We start from the raw sequence: 26151 nt of genomic DNA on the forward strand, positions 1-26151 counted from the left end.
CTCCCTGGTTTGCAAACTGTTCACTAGAAAAAAGTCTCCTTTCTCCAAAATTCCTTTTCAGAGAACTTTTGTTCACAAGATAGGACCATGTGAATCACTGACATTTGGTCTTTTTTCCCACAGAAACATTTGTTTCATATTGATAGTTTCAACATACTTCGGTGAGATCCTCAGAATTCAGGGTTTGTCCTCAGCTTTGTAAGTCCTGAAACTGGTTTTGATTGTGTAATCAGAGGTGGTCAGTCCTTTGGTAACTTGTAATAACTGCTCACAAAGTGATAGATACCGCAGGATGTCAATGTGGGGATTCTAGTGGTGGGGGTGGGTACTTCTTTCCAGCGATCTGAATACTATTGTTTTATGCAGAGCTAATGTTTCCAATTTTCGTTCACTTGAGAATTTATGATTTTGCTCAATTATTCACAAGGATGTATTAAATTCCTGCTATAACATGCCAGGATCTGTGCTAGACATTAGGGAAATAAGGAATAGAAGACAAATTTTGATGAGAAAATTGCTGGGTACCATAGAAGAACGACAAAGAAAAGTGACTGCTCTGAGGGTTGGTCATTCAAGACTTGGGAAAGACTGGTGACATCTCTTGATCTTACAAGAGATCAACTTTCTGGTGTCTGAATGCCAGTGTCCCAATATTCTATGTCTTACACTGTATAGAACAGTCCCAAAACCGTGACAAATGTTCTCTGAATCCTCTCTCTTTCAGTTCCCCACAAATCATCCTTCTCCCTTAAAATATTCACCAGGACAGGGTTTGAGGAAATTGTTTTGATTTCAGCTTTCATATATATAAAATCAGACTCTAGAATTCCCTCTCTGAGAAGATATTCCTACTAACTTGACTGGAGCAAAGTGTTACCCAAACTTCTTCAACCATAGATTTGCAAAACAAATATTATTTTGGGGAATTTCCTCAAAGATTATTTCCAAAACCTTCAGCCCTGTGTAATGACACCAATCATTTTGCAGGTTGATATTAAATATATTCAACAATCAATAAATGAATGTAAATTATTAAGTAAATCAATAATTTAAAAATCTATTTTCTTTCATTATCTAAGTAAATCAAACAATTTTTGCAAAACTGCTTACCAAGTTTTATATAGATATATATACACATGTGTATATTACAGTTCATCAATGTTCATCAAAACACTCTATTAATTTCCAAATTATTTGCTGATTTTTATGTGATCTTTTGTTTGCCATTGCTATCACTAGCTAAATGATTCCCCTTTGGTCTGTAGGCTCCCACAGAAAAATGTAGCAAATTTGCAAACAATGACTTCCCATTAGAAAACTAGTAGTCTTAATAACTGGAGAATTTCCCTTTGCATCAACGTTTTTCTTTTAGTTCTGAATCTTCTCATAGCTTCTCATGAACTAACAGCAATTACTTTCAGGAGAGTGAATGTATGTGTGTGTGCATATACTTATAATTTATATATAGAATGTTATAATACTGTCGGAAATTTTAAAAAATATATTTACTATATCTACTTTTGATTAATTTATAAAACTGTTTATTAGGCTGTAATTTTTAATTGGGTCGAACTTAATTGTTCCTGCCAAATGAAAGGGAGTGTAGTCCACTGTTAAGTATGTGGACTGCGTTGTCATTCTGACAAGCAGAAGAGTACTTATAGGTACAATAGGGTAGAATATTTGACATCAGATTTGTCATCCCTTAAAATCTATCACTGTGTGTGTATGTGTGATGTAGGGGAGGTTGTTTTATTTTTTGGCCTCAGTCAATCAATCAATCAATCAATCAATCATCCATGAATCATTTGTTTACCATATTGGTTTACTTTTAGGTATTCCAATGAGGAAAATGGAAAATTCCAAAATCTAACTGTTGAACTTAGAGAAGGAGAATAAAACTTGAGATGAAATATGTGTGGCCAGAGAAGGTGCTATTAATCCAAAGTACACTGTAATTCATTTTTCTTAATGCTTAGACTATCTTCCTAAAGACATTGCAAATCTAAAAGACTGATTTATATTAGTAGTAGGAGAGGAGAATAGAGGAGGAAGGAGAAAGGCATTTCAGTGCGATGGTAGGGGACAGAGAGAATGGCAGAGGACAGTGATCTGGCTGTGGTCATGAGGCTGCCAACAGAGAATTACCAAAGAGAACTTCAGAAATGTCAGAATGTCAGTCAGAATTATTGCTCAGAGTTGAATAATTTGTTTTTTTTTAAACAAATTTTTATGCTTAGAAGGTTTTCTTATTACTTGGTCAGTGAATTGACTGGCTCACAATGAAAAATACTTAAGAAAGGAAGGTTTTGTTGTTGTTGTTGTTGTTGTTGTTGTTGAGATGGAGTTTTGCTCTTGTTGTCCAGGCTGGAGTGCAATCATGTGACCTTGGTTCACTGCAACCTCTGCCTCCAGGGTTCAAGTGAGTCTCCTGCCTCAGCCTCTAGAGTAGCTGGGATTACAGGCCCCCACCACCACGCCTGGCTAATTTTTTGTATTTTTAGTAGAGATGGGGTTTCACCACATTGGCCAGGCTGGTCTTGAACTCCTGACCTCAAGTGATCTGCCCACCTCGGCCTCCCAAAGTGCTGGGATTACAGGCATGAGCCACTGTGCCTGGCCAAGAAAGGAACTTTGAACAAGGAAATTGTGACTATAAATACCACACTTTTATCACTCTGACATTTTTTCACTCTCAGAACCTAAGGGTGGCCACCAAGTATGTCAGAGGCAGTAGTGTGTGTGTGATTTATTTTAAGGAATAAGTTAGTGTGATTGTGGGGCTATAAAGTCTGGAATCAGCAGGGCAGGCTGGCAGGCTGGCAGGCTGGAAACTCCTGAGTAACAGCTAAAGCTGAAACTAAAGGTGCCATCCTTAGGAGAAATTTCTTCCTCAGAGAAATCTCCACTTTGCTCTTACAGTCTTTCAACTGATTGGATGAGGCCCACTCACATGATTGAGGATGATGTCCTTTACTTAAAGTCAAAGTTTACTGGAGGTGTTCACCACACCACCACAATGCCTGCACAGCAATACCCAGACTAGTGTTAGATTGGATAACTGGGTGCCACAGCCTAGCCAAGTTGACACAAAAACTATCATCCCAGAAGGTCTCTTCAGGCTTGAAATTCCAATTATTATCACTTGAGGAAACTTTTTTCTTTAAGACTTAGTCTTTCAAAGAAATAAGGAATTACTAAACGATAAGATGCATTTCTTAAATTATACTACAAAAGAGATTTTTCTAGTTTCTTTCTAATTCCTACGTAAATCTAAGTTAATCATAGCTCCAAGTCAGACTGACAATTTTTAAAAGTTAATGAAAGATACTGAGTACATCAGTGGACTAGAAATGAGACACTCACATTATTGATTTTTCCCTCATCTTGTTTCAAACTGGAAATATCTGGGACCAATGGGAGAAAATTTGATACAGCAACAAAATAAATATCATTCTGATTTTATAAAATGGAACTGGCTTATTTTTTTTGTTTATTATATGAAATTACCAGGATGCTAAACATTCAGGGAGTTACTGACAGAGATAGATAGGATTGACTTTATGAAGATCAAAATGAGAGAAAGTATAATTTATAATAAGTTCAGGAGAAAACTGCTGAAGAACACTATGGTTTCTTCCTTTTCTCAAAGTTGTAAGGAAGAATTGGTAGAAACCAAAATTCTTGAGTAACAGAAATTTTGTTTTGATTACTAAATAATAAAATTGTTACTATGCTAACAAAACATGCCATTAATTCAAAAGAAGATCAGGATGAAAAGAGAACTTAGAAAACGGAGACAGGCTGGGCACGGTGGCTCAAGCCTGTAATCCCAGCACTTTGGGAGGCCGAGACGGGCGGATCACGAGGTCAGGAGATCGAGACCATCCTGCCTAACACAGTGAAACCCCGTCTCTACTAAAAAAAATGCAAAAAACTAGCTGGGCGAGGTGGCGGGCGCCTGTAGTCCCAGCTACTCGGGAGGCAGAGGCAGGAGAATGGCGTAAACCCAGGAGGCGGAGCTTGTAGTGAGCCGAGATCCGGCCACTGCACTCCAGCCTGGGCGACACAGCGAGACTCCGTCTCAAAAAAAAAAAAAAAAAAAAAAAAGAAAATGGAGACAAACAGAAAGCACAAAATAAAATAGTACTCTATATCTAAACCCAACTATATTAGTTATTATATTAAATGTAATGAGCTGAATTATCCAATTCAAATAAAAAAATAGAAAAAAAACTCAGTCATATCATGCATACAAAGAACACATCCCAAATATGAGAATATGGAAAGGTTTTAAGTTTCTAAGAATGTAAAAAGATGGGAAAATACATAATTCAAATGTGAACCATAAAACTGTATTAAAGTAGTAATATTAATATTTGATCATAAAAACTTTAACATAGGCCAAGGTGGGCAGATCACGAGGTCAGGAGTTCAAGACCAACCTGGCCAACATGGTGAAACCCTGTCTCTACCAAAAATACAAAAAAATTAGCTGGGAATAGTGGCACGCACCTGTAATCCCAGCTACTTGGGAGGCTGAGGCAGAAGAATTGCTTGAACCTGGGAGGTGGAGGTTGCAGTGAGCTGAGATCGCACCACTGCGCTCCAACCTGGATGACGGAGCAAGACTCTGTCTCAAAAACAAAAACAAAAACAAAAAAACTTTAAGGTAAAAATCATTAATGTATATAAGGAAGGTAATTTAAAAAAAATTGTTAAAGTTTTTAAACATATAATAGTTTAAACTGTATATGCTCTGCATAACATAGCCTCAAAACATATCAAAAATTGACAGAAAAAGAAATAATGGGCAAATTCACAATTATAAAGAAAATTTTTAACACATCTTTTGAAATAATTGATACTGAAAATTTGGACTACACAATAAAGCCATTTGATTTAACAGATTGATTGATTGAATGATATGGCTATCTAGAACACTGCATCCAACAAATGCAGAATGCACATTCTTTTCAACACTCACGGAACATTTTCAAAAATTGACCATATAGTGGAATATAAAGGAAGTTTTAGCAAATATATAAGGAGAGAAATCAGTTAAGATGTGTTATCTGATCTTAGTGCAATTAATAAAAAATAATAGCATAGGTATATATTATGTATAATAATACAAAAGTTCCAAAGACAATTATAATAAAAACAGAAAATTCCCATATGTTTGGATGTGGTAGTGGTTGAGAGGCATGCATAGGACACAGAAGTAAAAAGGACACTGTCTTGGTTTGCTCTATGTATTCAGGGATTGTTTAAATTTATTTAAGAAGATATTCATATAGTACTCATGCAACAGAAAAAGGTAGCAAATTTTACTCATACTCTTTCCTTTTCTCTGCCAATGCTAAATAAATTCTTAACCCCAAAGGGTGATTTTTAAAACACACATGTTCTTTTCAACATAGGTATAAGTTGGACGCAGATTTGGATAAACTCTCTGTAGTTCATCTGTGGTTGTGTACAAACTTTATCCCAGGTTGTTCAGTCCCAACACAGCTGCTCTGAGACCAGATAACTAGAAAACTAAAAAGAAGCTGTACCGCTTTAAGTGAAGAAAGCTCCAGCCCTTAGGTGGAGTCATTTCCGGCCCCTGTGATAAAGCTCAGCTGGGAGGCTCCTCAACCATTACTACAGGGCAGGAGGGGCAAGTTCTCATCAGCATGGTAAGTGACTACACGCCTACGCATTGTTGTAGGAATTTTACTAATCTTATTTGGCTCTTTTCCCACAGCAAACAATTTTTAATAAAATTGTAATGCAAGAGAAGACATTTGTAAAGAAATATTTGTTTCTTTCAATATCCATGTAGATGAGTTGGGAGCAGGTGTGGACAGGCTGTAATCTATTCCTCTGTAATGTTGCTTCTTTCAAGGTAAAGCTCAGTTGATTTGTAGTATCTTACTGCCATTAACTTAAGCACTGAAGCAAAAACCTCTCCTTCCTTTAGTTTTCACCTTTGTTTTAGGCTCAGAGTGCTGATTTTTCTGTAGATACTAATTGCTTCACTTTTCGTTATGCTGTTAAGAGCTTCTGAGGACTTCAGACTATGGCTGACCTCATAAATGCCTGGTAGGGTAAAGTGCGCAGACGTCTTCTTTGCCCTCACTTGAGGTTAGTTCTTTGGGCACCACGATGAATAGAATAACTTACAATAATTCTGTTTTGGATTGATCTTTTCAGATCCATTTCCCCTTTATTTTCTTCTGTGTCAGTTTTTCAGTATCTTTGAATTTTTAATTCTTCAATGGAAGCAACATTTCGAACTGCTTCTTCATCTTTGACTTCTCACCCCATTGGTCTCTCTGTCCAACATTTTAAAAACTTTAAATTGTTTTGCTTTTAAAAATTATGCCTTTCAACATGAGAGAGACTTGTGATAATAGCATGTTCTGTATCCTGACTATCACTGTCAACATTCTGGGTGTGATTTTGTATTACGGTCTTGCAAGATATTTCCACTGGGGAAGTGGGTAAGGGATACAAGGGATCTTCCTATGTTATTTCTTACGACTGCATATCGATCTACAAAGATCTCAAAATTAAAAGTTTAATTGAGAGTTATGCTTTTCTAGTAATTCAAATAATCCTTGTAGCAGCATTTAATAATGTGCTATGACTTATCAGTGTTGACGTTCAGCGGGCATTTTATAGTCTTCTATTTTATAGTGTGACTAATGTTTTCATAGAGAATTTGGAAAAAAGGGAGAGGCTAAGAGAAGAATAAGGTGAAGATAGTCTTCTACACCCTTGGACAGAGTTATGTTATAAGCTAAGCTTCTTCAAAGACCAAGGATGCTTGTTAGGCCAGGCTATTAATGCTGAGCTCAAAAAGAAAAGCATCACTCTGCTTTTGGAGTCACTTGAACAGACCACGTGAAGAGGAACAATATATATTTTTTTATATTAGTGATTATTTTTACCATGAATATTATGAACGAATACTACATGTATACCCGAATTTTACTTGTCACTATAACAAAGGACTGGGTGGTAGCCAGTGGAGAAGACACAGAAATCTACATGTGAACTTTATAAAGTAAGAGGTTTTAATGATGTAGAAACAATGAACATTCACCCTCTCCTTTAAAAATTTTAACTTTAAGGAGCCAAGTTTTGATCAGATTACAGCAGCTAATGTATTTACAGCACTTGAAGTCCTACAGAAGGGGAGAAGAATAAGATTAAGGGTATCTGAAGCCTGATAAGGGGTATACAAAGCCTGTTTATAACAGAATGTGCTGTTTTGAGAGGTGGAATGTTAGTTTGTTCTAAGTGAAGTGCTTTCTAAATTAGAGAGACTGATAGTTGCACAGAAAAGAAACGAGAAGGAAGCCCTACTAAGGCAGTGAACTTGAATTGGTCATGAAGCAAAGAGGGCTGTGTTATGCCTTATGAATCACAGAGACAAAGTACAAAGGTTTGATGCCACTAAACGTGAGCAGAGTCCAAGTCAGACTGCAGGGGTGTGGCGGACCAGAGCCCTCTTCCTACTTCCCTCTCACTAGTGATCTGTGTAGACCAGTGGTCCTCAACCTTTTTGGCACCAGGAACCGGTTTTGTGGAACACAATTTTTCCATGGAGTCGGTGGTGGGGGATGGTTTCTGGATGAAACTGTTCCACCTCAGATTGTCAGGCATTAGTTAGATTCTCATAAGGAGCCTGCAGCCTAGATCCCTTGCATACACAGTTCACAATAGGGTTAGTGCCCCTGTGAGAGTCTAATGCTGCCGCTGATCTGACAGGAGGCAGAGCTCAACCAGTAATGCTCACTCTCCTGCCGCTCACCTCCTGCTGTGAAGTCTAGTTCCTAACAGGCCACAGGCTGGTACTGGCCTGTGGCCCGGGGGTTGGGGACCCCTGTGTAGACCACAGGTGAGGAATTGACAGGAGGTCTGAGGTCTTTCAGTAGTTGAATCTCAGGCTTTGGGGCAGTGTAGCCATGAACAAGGGCAGGGTTTCCCCTCAGCTTATATAGTTGAACAGCTTAAAGGGTCCTGATGATGCAGAAGACATGGGGGTCTCACTCTGCAAGACCCCCCAAATAGATTTGTTTCAGCACCACTGTCAATCAAACCACATCAATATTAAGATCAGCGACTGCTATTACCTTAGATTTCTTAGGATTTAGCTTTTTCTTTCCTTCTCTTAAAAAAAGTAGGTCATTGTCTGTTTGACAGAACAGTTGTTTGCCTTAAAAAAAATGTGATTTGAAGTGGGATGGGGGAATACGAAGGCTGATGAAGGTGGAAGAAATAGTAAAGTTTAGACAAGAAAACAAAATCACTACCCAGGTATTACTAGACTTAATATGTTGATGCATTTTCTTTTAGATTTTTGTGCCTATTTTTGAACAGATTTGACATCATACTCTATATACAATTATGCATCTTATGTGCTGTTTACTTAATATGTTGTAAGCATTTCCCATGTCATTAATCTTTTTTGGGGGGTAAACATTTAAGGGTTGCGTAACATGCCATTGTGTTGAGGTATCATCCTTTAAATGCCCAACAATATATAAATGGTTAGATTAAATAGATTCGTTTTTGGTTTTCCTGCTTATGAATTATGATGCTTGTGAATGCCATCAGCCTACATCTTTGCATTTTAGAGTCTTTCTTTTGTAATTTGTTTGTTTATATCATTTGCCTGTCTAGTGGACGTCTTAAGTGTTTTTTTTTAGAAAGTTGATGTATATAAAATCCATTTTTATCTCTATATGTTTGTTATAAAACTTTTACATTTTGTAATTGTTAAATCTATTGCATTTTGCCTTGTAAAATTTCCCACTAGTTTTAAGTTTAGTGTATCCATCCTTATTCAGAGTGCATATGAATGGTAAAGATAACATTTTAAATTTATCTGCAATGAGTTTTAGTACCTGACAAGACTATATATTGATTTTGGTTTTATTTCTTTCCAATAACTAGCTAATTTTCTTTCTAGACAAGTCCACCTGAAATATATATAATTACACACACACACACACACACACACCTCACCTATATTAAAAGAATAAAGTGAAATGAGTTGTATTTTGATTCGCGTTTTGTGTATGTGCGTGTGTGTGTATTTGTCTTAATTTAATTCTTAGTCCAGTACAGAGTAGGTGCTTAATTTATGTTGTTAAAATAAACTTTTTAATGGAATTTAAATCCCTGGTTTAATTGTCCCTGAAGCTTAGCTGTACCCTGGGTCTTGGTTTCCATGAAACACTTTTGATTATCCTTATAACACATTCCTCCGTGGCCTTAAGCTAGCTAGGTTTCCGTCATTTGTAACCAGAAGTGCTGAGTAACAGCTCTCCTGTTATCTAAACACCTGCTCAGTTCCAACTCACCATGACTTATTTCAGAGGGAGTGCCTTTCCATCCACATTGGTCAAGCTGGCATCCAGATTGGGGACGCTTGCTGGGAACTCTATTGCCTGGAACATGGAATCCAGCCAAATGGCATTGTTCTCGACAGTCAACAGGATCAGCTGGAAAATGCAAAAATGGAGCACACAAATGCATCTTTCGATACCTTCTTCTGTGAGACAAGAGCTGGGAAGCATGTGCCTAGAGCACTCTTCGTGGACTTGGAGCCAGCTGTTATAGGTACAATACATGTTCCATTCTAGCGTACTTAACTGGAGCCATGCTCAAACAAATCAAGTGAGTGGGATTATCAGGTTATACTGGTCTATCTGAATGAAATCACAGGGGCCATTCCCAAATGTAGAGGCTTACTCAATGGCCATGGGTGATTAACATGACAAACACAGCCAAAGGGAAGACTAGATTAGCCTTTTTAAATTTTAATTTAATTTAATTAATTTATTTATTTTGAGATAGAGTCACTCAGGTGGGAGTGCAGTGGCGCCATCTTGGCTCACTGCAACGTCCGCCTCCTGGGTTCAAGCAATTCTCCTGCCTCAGCCTCCGAGTAGCTGAGATTACAGGCACACACCACCATGCCTGGTTAATTTTTATATTTTTAGCAGAGATGGACTTTCACCGTGTTGCCCAGGCTGGTCTTGAACTCCTGACCTCAAGTGACCCACCTGCCTTAGCCTCCCAAAGTGCTGGGATTACAGGCGTGAGCCACCACACTTGGCCTAGATTAGCCTTCTTTACCTGTGTGATGAAATGAATTAAGACCTGCTAATTGATCCACATGTGCATCATAACAGAACACTAAGTCTTTTCCTGGGTTTGAGAGCCATTTGCCGGAAGGCACTGGCAAAGAATCAAACAGTTTTTCGATAGCTGCTTAAAAAGTGTAGAATATTTGAAAAGAATCCCAAGGGAACAAGAGGCCAAATATATACTCTAGTTATGGGAAAAACAGTGCAATTTTATGATTACTAACAATACACTTTGTAGTATGTCATGCAAAACCTCTTCAAATGGAGCTAGAAAAATACAGAACAGAGGGCCGGGCGCGGTGGCTCAAGCCTGTAATCCCAGCACTTTGGGAGGCCGAGACGGGCGGATCACGAGGTCAGGAAATCAAGACCATCCTGGCTAACATGGTGAAACCCCGTCTCTACTAAAAATACAAAAAACTAGCCGGACGACCTGGCGGGCGCCTGTAGTCCCAGCTACTCGGGAGGCTGAGGCAGGAGAATGGCGTGAACCCGGGAGGCGGAGCTTGCAGTGAGCTGAGATCCGGCCACTGCACTCCAGCCTGGGCGACAGAGCAAGACTCCGTCTCAAAAAAAAAAAAAAAAAAAAAAAAAAAAAAAAAAGAAAAATACAGGACAGAGAAGGGGCTCTTACTGACTTAAAAGAAAAGCTAGAGAGTGGGGTAGATTTGGGTTTGATGTTGTGCATCCCATTATTTGTTGGCGTGTAATAAACTTCCCCTACATTTAGTGCTTTAAGGCAATAATACTTGCTGGTTTGTTCATGAATCTACAATTTGGGTGGGGCTCAAAAGAGACAGCTCCCCTGTGCTCCATGTGGTACCAGCTTGGAAGGCTCAAGTGGGAACTGGGGCATCCACTTTGAAAGTCACTCATTTACTTCGCTGTCCCTTGGTGCTGACTGTTGACTGAGAGAGTGGGAGGGGTGGAGAAAAGGAGAGGCTGATGAATTCAAGGTCATCATAAGAAGGAACTGAATACAACCCCATTAACACTTCAGCTGGGTGATGGGAGTACAAAGATGAATAAATGCTGATTTTTGCCCTTGATGTGAAGATGCCTGTCTTGGTCAGCTCGGACTGCTGTATCAGAACACCATGGACTCGGTGGCTTACACAACAGTTGTTGATTTCTCACAATTCTGGAGACTGGAAGTCTGAGACCAGGGTGCCCAGTGGTCGGCTTCGGGTGAAGGCTCTCTTCCCAGCTTACAGATGGCTGGCTACCGTCTCACTGTATTCTCATATGGCAGAGAACTATGTCTTTTCTTATGAGGGCCCTAATCCCATAGTGAAGTCTCTACCCTTATGACCTACTTACTCACAAAGACTCACCTCCAGATACCATCACATTGGGGATTAGGGATTCAATGCACGAATTTTGGGGGGACACAGTCATTTAGTCCACGGCAGCTATTGTTTACTAGTGGGAGACCTGCACAGGTATTTTCCTCTAATTCTTTCAGCACTCTGTCAGGAGACACTACTATCATCCTCAATTTATAGACTAGGAACTTGATAAATCTTGGGGAAGTGAAGGAACTTGCCTAAGATCACTGAGTTATTAGAGCAGAGCTGTGTTTGGTCCTAGGTTTGCCTTCTTATTAAATCTGTTGTCTTTCAACAGGAAAGTAGCCTAATCTAGTGAAGAAGAAAATATAAATGGTTATAACAATACTGTTGAAATTGAGCCATATAAAATTGCCAGTGTATGACTATTTTTTGACCTAAAAAAGTTAATTTTATTGTGTATGATACAACTTAATAGACATTTCTACAACAGGGGTGTCCAATAATTTGGCCTCCCTGGGACACACTGGAAGAAGAATTATCTTGGGCCACACAAAAAATACACTCACACTAATGATAGCTGATGAGCTAAAAAAAAAAAATCGCAAAACAATCTCATAATGTTTTATGAACATTTACCAATTTGTGTGGGAACGCATTCAAAGCCATCCTGAGCAGCACGCAGCCTGTGGGCTGCAGGATGGACAAGCTTGCTCTGCAAGGCGGAAGGAATGAAAAACTACGGAGCCATCAAATAGGTTTGTTTGTTTTTTAGAGCGAGAGACTGGGTCTCGCTCTGTCACCCAGACTGGAGTGCAGTGGCATAATCATAGCTCAGTGAACTCCTGGGCTCAAGCAATCCTCCCACTTTGGGCTTCTGAGTAGCTTGGACTACAGGCACATGTCACTACATGTGGATAAGTTTTTTTTTTTTTTTTTTTTTTGAGACAGAGTTTTGCTCTTTTTGCCCACGCTGGAGTGCAATGGCATTATTGCTGCTCACTGCAACCTCCGCCTCCCAGGTTCAAGTGATTCTCCTGCCTCAGCCTCCCAAGTAGCTGGGATTACAGGTGCACGCCCTGCTAATTTTGTATTTTTAGTAGAGACAGGGTTTCACCATGTTGGCCAGGCTGGTCTGGAACTCCTGACCTCCAGTAATCCACCTGCCTCAGCTTCCCAGACTGCTGGGATTATAGGCGAGAGCCACTGTGCCAGGGCAATTTTTTGTTTTTTATAGAGATAGGGTCTCACTGTATTGCCCAGGCTAGTTTCAAACTCCTGACCTCAAACCATCCTCTCACCTTGGCCTCCCAAAGTGCTGGGATTCCAGGCATGAGCCACCACACCCAGCCTCACACACCTTCTCATGAGGGGACAGCATCTGCAAATTCAGAGTCAGGAAGGAATGCCCCGCAAGTCCAACCAGGAGTTCAGCGTGGCCAGGCATCGGTGTGAGCAGGAGCGCAAAGCAGGGGATGAGGCTGGGAAGATGGTCAGGGGCAGGCTCAAGGGTGAAGTTACGGCAAAATGAGGAAGTTGTGGTCAGAGAAAGGAATTTGCACGTTTAGGATTTTGGCAGTGGGAGAGTTCTGAGTGATGATGATTGAAGTGGAGTGCAGTAGAATGACACTGTAGTTAAGCTGAGGAGCCATCGTATAATTGTTCAAAAACCATTGACGTCTCTGAGGATATTGATTGAGGGCACCATGCTGGGTACTAAAGCCCCTCAGCAACCTGTGCCTGGGAAGTTAGAATGTATGGCATGGATTACTGATGAACGGCAGGTGCTGCAACCACTAAGCCCTGAGATAATGGATTTTATGGAAGTCATTTGTGAAGCTATTGACCCTCAAGATCCCGACCCAACATTGTCATGAAAAAGGAAGCTTCCGTAAATTACCTCCCTAGCCTGAATGCAGCCTTATAGCTTCAGATGAGAAGGAAATAGTCCACCCAGAATTACACATTCACTTATATCTTGTTTATAAATACATCTTTTAAACATCCTAGCTCTGGGGGAGGTTTGTGTGTAAGCTAGTTAAAAGTTATTTAAACTCAATTTTAATAAATATTATTTGAGAGGTTGCAAAATTGGAGTTTAGAAATTCTTGGTCACCCACAGGAAGGCACGGTGAATTGAAAAACGATTGTGCTTTTATTAAACAGAAACACAATGCATCTCTCCTTAGGCTGTGAGCTCCTAGGACTGGCTCAGCTATCTGCTGCCAAGGCTGGTGGTGTATAATGAGGTAAATCTGCATAAATGCATGTCATGAAGCCAGTTCTATCATTGTTACTTATAATTGCTGTTGTTATATGGGCCGTGCGTTGTGCCCTATGTTCTCGTAACAGCTCAATGGGGTAGATCTTGTTATAATCCTTATTTATGAGCTAAAATCATTGACTAAGTAACTTCTCTCTAGCTTAGTGAGGGAGGCAAGATAGGAACCCAGGAAACTGATTCTTGAAACATGCATTTAACTACTAAGCAATGCAGTATCCCACAGTAACCAGGGCAGCAGTCCCAAAGCCTACTTAGCCCTGAAACGCTGCTGCTTAATCGTCAGGAATAATGCTATTTGAGTAATTCTAAGGTGGGGGAGTAGGGCATGCTGCCCAGGGTTTTAAAAGGCAATGAGACCTGGCATGGGTTGCCTTCAGTTGTGTTGGATACTGCCAACATCTTAACGCCAATTGTCCTGCATCATGCATTTATGCACTTGGTGTTTGGGTCGTGTGGGCATTTGAGTTTGCCGTGCCTTGCCTGTTAAATCCTCTTTTAAAGCAGATTTAAAAGATGGATATACCTTTAATTTTTAAATTTATTTTATTTTATTTTACTTTTTTTGAGACAGAATTTCACTCTTGTTGTCCAGGCTGGGGTGCAGTGGCATGATCTCGGCTCACTGCAACCTCCTGGGTTCAAGTGATTCTCCTGCCTCAGTCTCCCCAGTAGCTGGGATTACAGGTGCCCACCACCACACCTGTCTAATTTTCTGTATTTTTAGTAGAGATAGAGTTTCACCATGTTAGCCAGGCTGGTCTCGAGCTCCTGACCTCAGGTGATCCACCTGCCTCAGCCTTCCAAAGTGCTGGGATTATAGATGTGAGCCACTGCACCCTGGATATGACTTTCTGTGTGCTTTTGCAGCACACAGTTGGCTATTTGTAGATAAAAATAGTTGTCTCAAAATGCCAACGTGTCCTAGGGTGGGCAGTGGGTTGAAGCGTGTCCCCCTAAATTCATATCCATCTGCAACCCCAGAATGTGACTTTATTTGGAAACGGTGACTCTGTCAATGTAGTTAGTTAAAATGAGGTCCTCCTGGATTAGGGTGGGCCCTAATGCTAAAGAATTGTGTCCTTATCAGAGGAGAGAGCACAGACACCCACACAGGGAAAAGGCTTGTATGCCAGAGGTAGAGATTGGAAGGGGATAGCTAGAAGCCAAGGAGAGCTAAGAACTGTGAGTCACCAGGTGCCAGGAGAGATGTTTGGATCAGACGCTCCCTGGGGCCTCCAGCAGGAACCAAGCCTACCAACGCCTTGGTGTTAGACTTCTGGCCTCTGGAGCTGTTAGGAAAGAAATTCCTATTGTTTTAAGCCACGATGTTTGTTGTCATTGGTTATGGCAGCCCTGGGAAACTAATAAGGGGTGTGTGGTAGAAAAACATACTTTCCATGTGTGTGTAAAAAATTCCACTTTTCCTGGGCTAAGTCAGGCTAATTCAGCACTATCTAAATTCCATTCCTGGGCCACAACATTGAGAGAAAGCATGGGGGTGAGGTACAGGGAGGCGCCTGGAGGAATAGCAGCAGGTCGACGGCTGAATTGTACTGAGTGCACCGACCTCCTTTCACTCTCTGCAGATGGGATCCGGACGGGCCAGCACCGTTCACTCTTCCATCCTGAGCAGCTCGTTAGCGGAAAGGAGGATGCTGCCAACAACTATGCGCGAGGCTGTTACTCTGTGGGGTCGAAGGTCATCGACCTTGTGCTGGAGAGGACCCGGAAGCTGGCAAGTGATTCCCCCTCTTCTCCGAGTAGGCTGTGCCTGGGACATGTGGGATCCTGCAGCAGAACTCACAAGCATTATCTGCTGTCACCATGGCCACCGTCTCTCCCTGGTCATTGGCCTGGGTGCTCAGAACTGGGGAGGGGTCCTCATCTTGACTTTGATTTCCCCTTGTTAGTAGGAAGGGGATAGGGACCTGTACCCTTACTGGGGGTCTCCTGAACACCTGATCATCCCTGCTTCTCCTAACACAAGGTTCATCTTGTTATCAGAGCCTCCCATAGCACTCTAAAACTTGTCACTTTCCAAGAGTAGCCTGTCATTTTCCAAGAGTAACTGATGTTTATGAAGTTAGCAAGAGGCACTCCCTGTCTGGAGATGCGTGACTCTATTCACTGCTAGTTAATTCCTCTTTAGGGGCCTGAGTCTGGAGACCGTTTGCTGAGTAAGGGTTTTGGTGTTTGGCATATTTGTTAGCTACTACAACGCCTTTTACACTGGCATGCCAGATGGAGCATAGACGTGGGGGGAATGTTATTTTGCTTCCGTGTTTTGTCATTTTCTTTGTTATTGATAAAGGCCTTGCTTGCAACCACATACAGATAAGTGCACAGAGGTCAGTGAAAGACAGGTGTATATTTATGCTCTGCTTATAATAAAGCTCTGAAGTGCTTTGCCTACTCCATAAGTCCCCTTGAGAGTATTTCAAAGTAGCTATGTTTGTTGTGGAGTTAACAATGGCAAAGGAGTCCTTTCTGAAAGTTTTTGTGTTGGGGAAACCTGTTGTATCCTACCACTACAGTCCAATTCACTGCTTCTGGATTTATTCAGCTGAATTCTCACATCTCATTTACTTTTTTTCAGGCAGAACAGTGTGGTGGACTTCAGGGATTTTTGATTTTCCGAAGCTTTGGAGGAGGCACTGGTTCAGGGTTTACATCTCTCTTAATGGAGAGGCTCACAGGAGAATATAGCAGAAAGACTAAGCTGGAGTTCTCGGTCTACCCATCCCCCAGGATCTCCACTGCTGTGGTAGAGCCTTATAACTGTGTCCTCACCACCCACTCCACCACAGAGCACACGGACTGTACCTTCATAGTGGACAACGAGGCCATCTATGATATATGCCATCGTACACTCGGTGTTGAACGCCCCTCTTATGCCAACATCAATAGATTGATGGTTCAGGCAGTATCTTCCATCACTGCCTCCCTCCGGTTTGAAGGGCCCTTGAATGTGGACCTAATTGAATTCCAGACCAATCTAGTACCTTATCCGAGAATACATTTCCCCATGACAGCCTTTGCCCCCATCGTCTCTGCTGACAAAGCCTACCGTGAGCAGTTCTCCGTGTCAGACATCACCACTGCCTGCTTTGAGTCCTCCAACCAGCTGGTCAAGTGCGACCCTCGGCTTGGGAAGTACATGGCCTGCTGCCTACTCTACAGAGGGGATGTGGTCCCTAAGGAAGTGAATGCAGCAATCGCAGCCACGAAGTCGAGGCACTCTGTTCAGTTTGTAGATTGGTGTCCAACTGGTTTCAAGGTGGGCATCAACAATCGGCCGCCCACGGTGATGCCAGGTGGGGACTTGGCCAAAGTCCACCGGGCCGTCTGCATGCTGAGCAACACCACAGCAATTGTGGAGGCCTGGGCCCGCCTGGACCACAAGTTTGACCTCATGTATGCCAAGAGAGCATTTCTGCACTGGTACCTCAGAGAAGGCATGGAAGAAGCAGAGTTCTTGGAGGCCAGGGAAGATCTGGCAGCCTTGGAGAGGGATTATGAGGAAGTGGGGCAAAGTTTCTGAGGCACGTATGATGGGTGCAAATGAATGTCAAGTTAAAATGGCACGTTTTCTTTTCAAGCCGTTATATGCCTAGTGAATAGTTTCCCTGATGAGAAGAAAAACGAAATCAAATCAGGCAAGACTCTAGGTTCCACACTAAATTAAGTGGGTCAGTACCAACAACGAACGCATTCTTTCCTGGTCTGCTGGTACAAGCCAGCTCTGCTACCTGGGAGCCTTTGGAAGCTTCGAGTCCTTTGAACTGCTGGGTCACTTCTAGGTGGGATTTTTTTTTGTTTTACCAAGAGACAATGAAATCCTAAAGTTTATGCTTTCCCTTTCTGGTACCTGAAGTAGAAAACAGCACATATAGATTACGAATGTTTTTTCCCCCATATCTATATTTTGACACTGATTAAATCATAAATATTTTCAATATGATTCTTTTTCTTCTTTGAAATGTGTGCCCAAAGGGCTCAGTTTGCTCAGTTTGCTTTTTATGTGAACAAACTTGGGTCTGTCTAAAACTTGAATTTGCGTGTCTTGCAGGTCAGAGGTGAAAGCTATCTCTTCCACTTCCCTGTCCTGGAGGTGGTGTTCTCAAAGTGTCGCCAGCGTAACTCTGTGCCAGAGTCACTGCAGAAGTTTAGTAAAAACGCAGATCATGGAGCTTCTCTATCGACTTGCTAAGCTAGAATCCTGGGGGCTGGAGGGGCTGTGTGTTAATGGTTTGAGATTTACAAAAACACTAAATGGAATGAATTTTTGGCACTGAATAGTTCCATTTGAGAAAATAATTGACTCTGGACAAAGCTATAAATGCATTAAAACCACTAGCGAGATTTTAAATAACCACAATATTTAGTCTCACTAATATAAGGCAACTTAGATGCTGCAGAGGTACTGAGTTGGGCTGACGTGTTGCTCTTTGACTGATGGTAGATAATCCTCAGGAGCCTTATCCACCTGTGCCGTTTAACCTGTGAGCCCTCACCCTTCAGCTATACTCACTCTTAGCCTCAACTGGGTACAAGCTTTTGGCTTAGGTAGACATCGGAAGATACGAGGCACTAAAGCCTTGGCTGGAGGCATGAAGTTGTGTATCTGTTTTGAGATTCCTCAAACTACAAGGCTACTACCTTCTTGCTTGTGTACCTGTACTCAAAAATGGACCCTCTGTAGGTTTTTTTTTTTTTTTTTGGTAAGATCTATTTTTTTAGAGTATTTATAGGTTCTTAGCAACATTGAGTGGAAAGTATAACCCTCCATTTTTAACAGTTTCTTGGGAGATTCTTTTACATACTAAAATCACTCCCCTGAGATGTGGCCTTTAAGAATGGTACTCAAACAATGTACCATTTTGCCTGCTTTCACTTGAAACCATTCTCACCATGGAAGCCAATGACCACTGTTTGGTGGAAATGATATTTAGCTACTCTTCAATGCCAGTAAGGGTTTTTTGTTTTGTTTTTTGTTTTTGTTTTTGTTTTTTTCCCAGCACAGACAACTATCACTGAGTTTTTGCTCAGTCGCCAAGTCTCTAAGTATCTGGCTGTGTCCCCTTTGGACTCCACTTCCAAGCTTCTCTGCCAAGGGCTCAACTTCTGTTCACACGAAAACAACCTCATACCAGGGTTGTGTTTGGAGCATGGAGCCTGTTAATTGAGATGCCAGGATTCCTCGTATAGTAACGGAAAGGAACATGACTCTCATTCTCACGTCTTTGATTTGATGGGATCAAACATTTGGAGAAAGGTACGTTAAAAAAAATTATTTTGTCCAAATGAGAGGAATGATTTGGTGACCTTTAGTGTTTCTTCACTATATCCAACACAGACCAACAATATCTAGAGTTGGCTCTTTATTGAAGTGCGGAAGAAAACTGTTAGCAAAAGGGCTTGCTGCCCAGTGTGCTAGAAACCAACACTGTCGCATTGCGTTTTTGAGAAAAGAAAGGCTTTTATTGTGAATTGACCAAAAGAAGATAGAAATTCAGCTCAAATCTGTCTCCCTGTGTGCTGGCTCTAAGGTAGTATTTTTATTAGAAAAGGTTTAGTGGGTAGGTTCTGGGATTAGTAGGTCATAGTGGAAGGAAAGGGAAGGTCTGGAAGGTCTTCGTGCTTCCTCATGGGTTATTTCCTCATGTTTCCTCATGGGATGCATGTACAAAATTAGAGGGCATTAATATGAAACATGGTGGAAGTTTGGGCTGCGACATTAGCTAGCTCATTCTGCACAGACTCTGGTTGGCCATATTGGTTCAAACCAATTTCGGCTAGTTAAAAAAATATCTTATAAGCAGAGAGAGTTTCAGCATTTTATCAAGTTCTTTCTTTTCTTATCTGCCATCCTGAAAACTCAATAATTTCTCTTAGTCATTGGTTTCTTCAACTCTTTGGAGCAGTTTCAAAACCTTGTTCAATGGAAGGAATCTATACTATTATTATCATTGTTTTAAATAATGGAATTTTGCTTAGATTTAGCCCCCTAGTTTAGTTCTCTGGTACTCTTCATTCCTTCTTGTATTACTATGCTTCCATCTGGGATTACTTCCCTTTTGACAAAATAACTCATTTTAGCAATCTTTTAATGTAGATCTGCTGACAGACAATCCTCTCTATTTTTATTTTTTCTCTAAACATGTTTAGATTGCCTTCATCTTTGAAGAATATTTTCTCTGGGTATAGAATTCTAGGTTGACAGTTATTTTGTTTCAGGATTTTGAAAGATGCCATTCCATAATTTTCTGGCTTTCATTATTTCTATTGAAAAGTCAGCTGTCAATCTTATTGCATCCTGGAAAGTAGTAGTGTTTTGTTTTGTTTTTCCTTTGGTGATTTAACAGTGACGTGCTTGGGTGTGGTTTTTATTATGTTCAACCTACTTGGACTTTTTAGAGCTATTAGCATCTGTGGCTTGATGTCTCCTATCAGTTTGGGAAGAGGCATGGCCAATAGTTCTTCAAATATCATTTCAGTTTTCTTTCCTTTCCTTATGTGACTTAGACTACACATATAATTCCTTTGCATTGTCCCATATGTTGCATGCACTTTTTTAAAAAATATTTTTTGTCTTTTTTCTACCTCTCTTTGCTTCCAACTATATATTTTTTTACCTTACATAAACTTTGGAAAATACTATGTGGAAATAATTTGACCTGTTCTATTAAACCCGAAAGACATTTCAGTTATATTTGTTGGTAGTTGTTAGATCTTTCTTTTTTCACTGAAAATCCAATTGAACAGATACAGATCTATGTAATTTATGAAGAATTCTGTTGCTGAATATTTTGTGTACAGGCAAAAGTCCATTTATTAGTAGAGTTTAAAGTAGCTGTACTTTTGACAATTTATTCCAATGAGAGTTGGAAAGACTATGAAGAGTTGATAAGAATGTTTGTACTTGGCAAGACAGAGGCCCAGGGACATGAAATAACCTGTTTAATGTTATAAGTGCATAGGATGCCTTAAAGTGATGAATTAAATATTGGTTTATACATTCTACATAACTTCCAGGGTCTTAGTTCTATTTATCTTTTGGCATTACAGATTATCTGTTTTGTTTTTATTTTCATCCTTTTCTTATTTCTTCTATTACACTCTTTCAAGAGAGCAGAGCATTATTCTTAATCTTTGTACTTTTGGCATCTGACACAGTGCCATGCATATAGTAGATAGTAATGTCTGTTGAAGGTATATTGATATTCCTGAAGGATCTAGGAAGCATATTAGGGTATATATTATCTCTCTTATTGTCTTATTTTTCATGGTTCTATACTTCTTAATTTTGCATTTATGAGAGGTGGACCAAGGATATTTGAAAAGACTCAAGGATTTGTGAAGTAAGATATGGCAGAAGCCATATTTTGTAGCAGCAGTTAAATAGAGGAAATGACACTAGGTTCTAGCTCAATTTTCATTATCAACACTGTCTGTTGAGACTGGCAAACTCACGTAATGTACTTTGGCTGAATATTTAACATTGGGGTTAAGAAGTAATAATATTTGCCTTTCTCCCTTAAGGAGTGAGGAGGAGGTCACTGGAATAATGGTTGAGATAACTCTGAGGACTATAAACACTAATTAAATGTGATCTTGAGGTGGGAGCTACTGTATTCATCTGTGTATTTGTAGTGTCAGGCATATTGTAGGCACTCAAATATTTATTAAATTGGAAAGCACCTTATTTCCTACCCTACTGTAGTCACATCTATCTGATTTTAACTTCTAATATTCCTCTTTAGTCTCCTCCCTAAAATTATTTTGAATCTTCACATATTCTCTATAGTCCCTGAGGAAAAATATTCTTTCCAAGATGGCTGGTTATCCTTGCACCTTCTCTCCTGACTCCTGTCTTCTAGGAGGCCTTTCTCCTTTGATCTCTCTTGTACATTCCATCTCACTTTCTCCATTGATTCATTTTCTGTCCCCTACTTATAGGCTCAGTTTCCCCATTCAGAAAACCACCTTTATTCTGGATTCTGCTATCCCTACAATGTGCTATCACATCTCTCCACTCTACAAAACTTTTAAAAAGGATATGCATGTGATGCGCCTCCAGCGCATCCTCTGTTTGCTCCCAACCTTTGTAATTTGGTGTCTCTCCACCATTCTACTGATGCTATTGTCTTGAAGATCCCCCATAATGCGTTATTCACCAAAGCAATGACTTTCTCAGCCTTCAGGTTGCTTGACCTTAAGCATTTGCTGATTCTCATGAAACCTTTCCTTTGACTCTGTGACACTACTTGGTGCTTTTCCTATGTCTGAGATTTTCCCAGACTCTCCTTCTATACTGTCTCATTTTGTTTTTATTTTATTTACTATTATTATTTGATACGGGGTCTCACTCCATTGCCCAGTCTGAAGTGCAGTGGCGTGTTCAATTGAACTCTGTTAAATATGATTTGTTTACAGTTTTTATTTTAACAGAAGAATGAATTCCATCAATTCTACTTCAGTAATGTGTCCAGAACCCATTCCCTTCTTTTTCTTCAACGCTTCTCCCCTTCACCAGGGCACTGGGGTCTAAACGTTCTTCTGCTTTTCATTTTGTCTTCCTGACCCAACCGACTCACTACTGTCGGACTGAACCTTCTGAAGCACAGCTTGGATTACACTGCTCCTTCACTCAAAGCTTTAATGATTCCACATCACCTGAACATAAGGCCCAAACTCCTGTGTGTGGCATGCAAAGCCTGTCCCAACAAGCTCTGACTCAAACTTCTCTTCCATTCTTCACTGTCATTGTGTGCATTCCATTCCAACCAGGCTTGCCCCCATTTCCCATGGGGCGCAGTGGCTCATGCCTGTAATTCCAGCATTTTGGGAGGCCAAGGAGAGAGGATCACTTGAGCCCAGGAATTCGAGACCAGCCTGGGCAACATAGTGAGACCCTGTCTGTGCTTAAAAAAAAAAAAATTAGCCAGGCGTGGCACGCACATTTGGTCCCAAATATTTGGGAGGATGAGGTGGGAGGACCACATGAGCCCAGGATGTTGAGGCTGCGGTGAGCTGTGATTGTACCACTGCACTACAGCCTGGGCAACAAAGCAAGACTGTCTCAAAAAAATAAAGCAAAATAAAATAACATTTACTCTTCAACGTACATGTGTTGTTTCTCTGTTGAGCCACTGGAGGGCACTAGTGAAGTGCTTAAATGATCTGCTGTTGAGTTTTTGGTGCGCTAGAGGGGGCGGTGTGTGTGTGTGTGTGTGTATGAGTACTGACACATTGAGAAAAATACTATTTATAGATTTTCTTTTGTTTTTAAAAGTTAATCTACTAAAGATAATAACCAAAGTATTTCTTAAGCTTTTATGTTCAGCTTGTGAATATCATTATTCATAAGCCTAGAAAATTTGTATAATCACTTTTAAAGGGAATACACATGAATTTTGGGTCTCCTTTACAGTCTTAGATAAATGCTCTTAAATATTTTAGGTTGCCTATAAATTTAATATATTCTATTTTCTTTTGAGGAGTTCGACAAACTTTCCCAAGCACTGTAAATAATTCTTTAAAAATCTAATAAATTAAACTATACCTTTGGTAATTAAGCAGTCTTCAGTGTTCTAAAACTTTCTACAAGCAATTAAGATTCGTACTTAAGATCACAAGTGTAAATTTATTGACAACATTAACACTTTTAAAAATTGGAATTACATGGGTGACTATGATTGTATTAGGCCAAACCCTCTCAAATATTATACATGTTGTTTCTGAAATGTCAAGTTGGCACAGCTTCCTTATCACAGGAGCTGCAGTACATCCTGATTTAATGGATTCACCTACGATTATTTATTGAGCACCCATCACGTGCTCGTCACAGTTCCAGGCATGGGAGATACAACAATGAAAACAATAGAAGCAGCCCCTGCCCTCATGGAGTTTATGTTGTAGTAAAAGACAATAAACACAGTAAGTTAGTAAATTGCCCCACAGGTTAAAAGATGGCAGGTGCTTTTGGGAAAAAAGTAGAGGACAGTAAGAGGGAATGGATTGCAGCTTTAAAAAAGTGGGCACCGCAGCCTCCAAAGAAAGAAGCTTTGACAAGGACTTCAAGGGAGCGACAAGGGAGACTGCAGTTATTTGCGGGGAGAGCATTCCTGGTAAGAGGAACTGTCGGAGGAGTTCCAACCAGACCGACTCCATCCTGAGTGAGCTCTAGGAAAATGAAGCTGGAACTTGCTGGGCTGACTCCCAGAAAGTTGGGTATTCCTGGCCTCGAGATGTTTACGGTTAAGGGAACAGATTGATAACATTTACTAAACAGACTCAGACTTGGAAGTGTCCTGATATCCTGATATCTTGAGAACAGAAGCATGCCTACGTTTGCTTTAAATATAATAATATTGATTCTTGCAAAAAATAGTAATTAAGAAAATTAATCCTTTATCACAAACCCTTGTAGCAGATGACATCCCCCCGATCTTTTTTTATCCTATATTTAAACAAGCATTGTACCTAGGGTGGACAGGTTCCTCCTCTTACTTTCGGGACCGTCCTACTCTGTCTGTGGAGTAGTTGCTCTTTCAATTCCTTTGCTTTGGCCCTTGGACTTGCCTGGGTTCTTTCCTGCACGAGATCCAAGGACTCTCTATTGGGGTCTGCATCGGGATCCTTTCTGGTAACAGAACCAGCAACGAAGATTTAGAAAGGGGAGCCACAGAGGGAGAAGGAAAGCAGTGGAGTGTCCTAGAAGCCAAGCTGGAAAAAAGTATATCCAGGAGGAGGTCACGGTCGTGGTCCCATGTGTTAAAGGATGCTCCTAAGTCATGTGAGTGAGGGCTGAGGCTTGGCTGCTGGATTTAGGCTGACCTTGAAGAGAGGGTTCAGTGGAATGACAGGGATGCAAGCCTGATTAAGGGGGTTGAATGGAGAATAAAAGAAGAGAGAGTACAGAGAGAAATTGTCAGAGCGTTGCTGTAAAAGGAAGCAGAGTAACTTGCTACTGTCTGAAAGAGGTGATAGGTCAAGAGTTGTTGGCTGGATGCGGCGGCTCACACCTGTCATCCCAGCACTCTGGGAGGTGGATGCAGGAAGACTGCTTGAGCCAAGGAGTTTGAGACCAGCCTGGGCAACATAGCGGGACCCTGTCTCCATTTTTATTCTTTTAAAAGTGTTGTTTCTAGCATTGGAGAAAGAAAAATGGGTTTGCTTGCTAGTGTGAGCGATGCAGAGGAGGAGGTGGCATCGATGATGTGAGAGGAAAACAGAAAGGTTGTTGGATCCATGTTTTAAGTGGGTGAGAGGGGATGGGAACTTAGAGTGTGACACAGAGGTTGTCCCTACACAGAAGCACGGACAATTCATCTAACTCAATAGGAAGGAAGGCAGAGTGTGTGAGTACAGGTGCTCTCAGGACGAAGACATGGCGGTGAGGTTTCTGTGAAAAGAGTGTGTGAGTACAGCTGCTCTCAGGACGAAGACATGGCGGTGAGGTTTCTGTGAAAAGAGTGTGTGAGTACAGCTGCTCTCAGGGTGAAGACATGGCGGTGAGGTTTCTGTGAAAAGAGTGTGTGAGTACAGCTGCTCTCAGGACGAAGACATGGCGGTGAGGTTTCTGTGAAAAGAGTGTGTGAGTACAGCTGCTCTCAGGGTGAAGACATGGCGGTGAGGTTTCTGTGAAAAGAGTGTGTGAGTACAGCTGCTCTCAGGGTGAAGACATGGCGGTGAGGTTTCTGTGAAAAGAGTGTGTGAGTACAGGTGCTCTCAGGGTGAAGACATGGCAGTGAGGTTTCTGTGAAATTGTGCTCCAGTTTCTTAACGAAAAGGGAGTAAGGTCACCAGCTGAGGTTGGAAGGGGAAGGGTATACTAGGGTTTTGAGGAGAGAAGAAAATGAGTGAAAGTCTAAGAAGTAGGAGCAGGAGTGGCAGAACGAAGCATGGTATAAACGCTGGGCTGTCCGAAGAGCCCATCTAAGGAGTCCAGTGAAGATTCTAAGGTGAGATCAGTCCGTGTGTGTGTGTGTGTGTGTGGTGTGTTGTGTGTGTATGATGTGTATGTTTGTGATGTATGTGGGTGTGTGGTGTGGGTGTGTGGTATGTGTGTGTGGTGTGTGTGTGGTGTGGTGTATGTGTGAGTACGTGTGTGTATGTGTGTGTGGTGTGGTGTGTGTGTGGTGTAGTGTGTGTATGTAATTGTGTGTGTGGCATGTGTGTGGGGTGTGTGCATGCTGTGTGTGTGGTGTGGTGTGTGTGGTGTGGTGTGTGTATGTAATTGTGTGTGTGGCATGTGTGTGGGGTGTGTGCGTGGTGTGTGTGTGGTGTAGTATGTGTGTGGTGTGTGTGTGGGGTGTGTGGTGTGGTGTGTGTGTGGGGTGTGTGGTGTGTATGTGTGGGGTGTGTGGTGTGGTGTGTGTGTGGGGTGTGTGGTGTGGTGTGTGGGTGGGATGTGTGGTGTGGTGTG

At 41.1% G+C, this 26151-nt stretch overlaps 1 protein-coding gene across 2 annotated transcripts; it reads left to right on the forward strand.

Annotated features, from left to right (window-relative positions):
• The first annotated feature begins 5644 nt into the window (after nt 1-5644).
• TUBAL3 (tubulin alpha like 3) lies at nt 5645-17682 on the forward strand. Of its 2 annotated transcripts, XM_010366487.1 has the most exons (4): nt 5645-5681; nt 9375-9618; nt 15308-15456; nt 16318-17682. In XM_010366487.1, exons 1-4 carry the CDS (start codon nt 5679-5681, stop codon nt 17260-17262), a joined length of 1341 nt encoding a protein of 446 aa, XP_010364789.1. In that variant the 5' UTR covers nt 5645-5678; the 3' UTR covers nt 17263-17682. The 2 variants fall into 2 exon arrangements, with proteins under 2 accessions (XP_010364789.1, XP_030796847.1); XM_030940987.1 differs by lacking the exon at nt 9375-9618 and having other exon boundaries at nt 5663-5681; nt 16318-17671.
• Nucleotides 17683-26151: the final 8469 nt, after the last annotated feature.

Source organism: Rhinopithecus roxellana, chromosome 11 (genome assembly GCF_007565055.1).
Source record: "Rhinopithecus roxellana isolate Shanxi Qingling chromosome 11, ASM756505v1, whole genome shotgun sequence".
Taxonomy (NCBI): Eukaryota; Metazoa; Chordata; class Mammalia; order Primates; family Cercopithecidae; genus Rhinopithecus; species Rhinopithecus roxellana.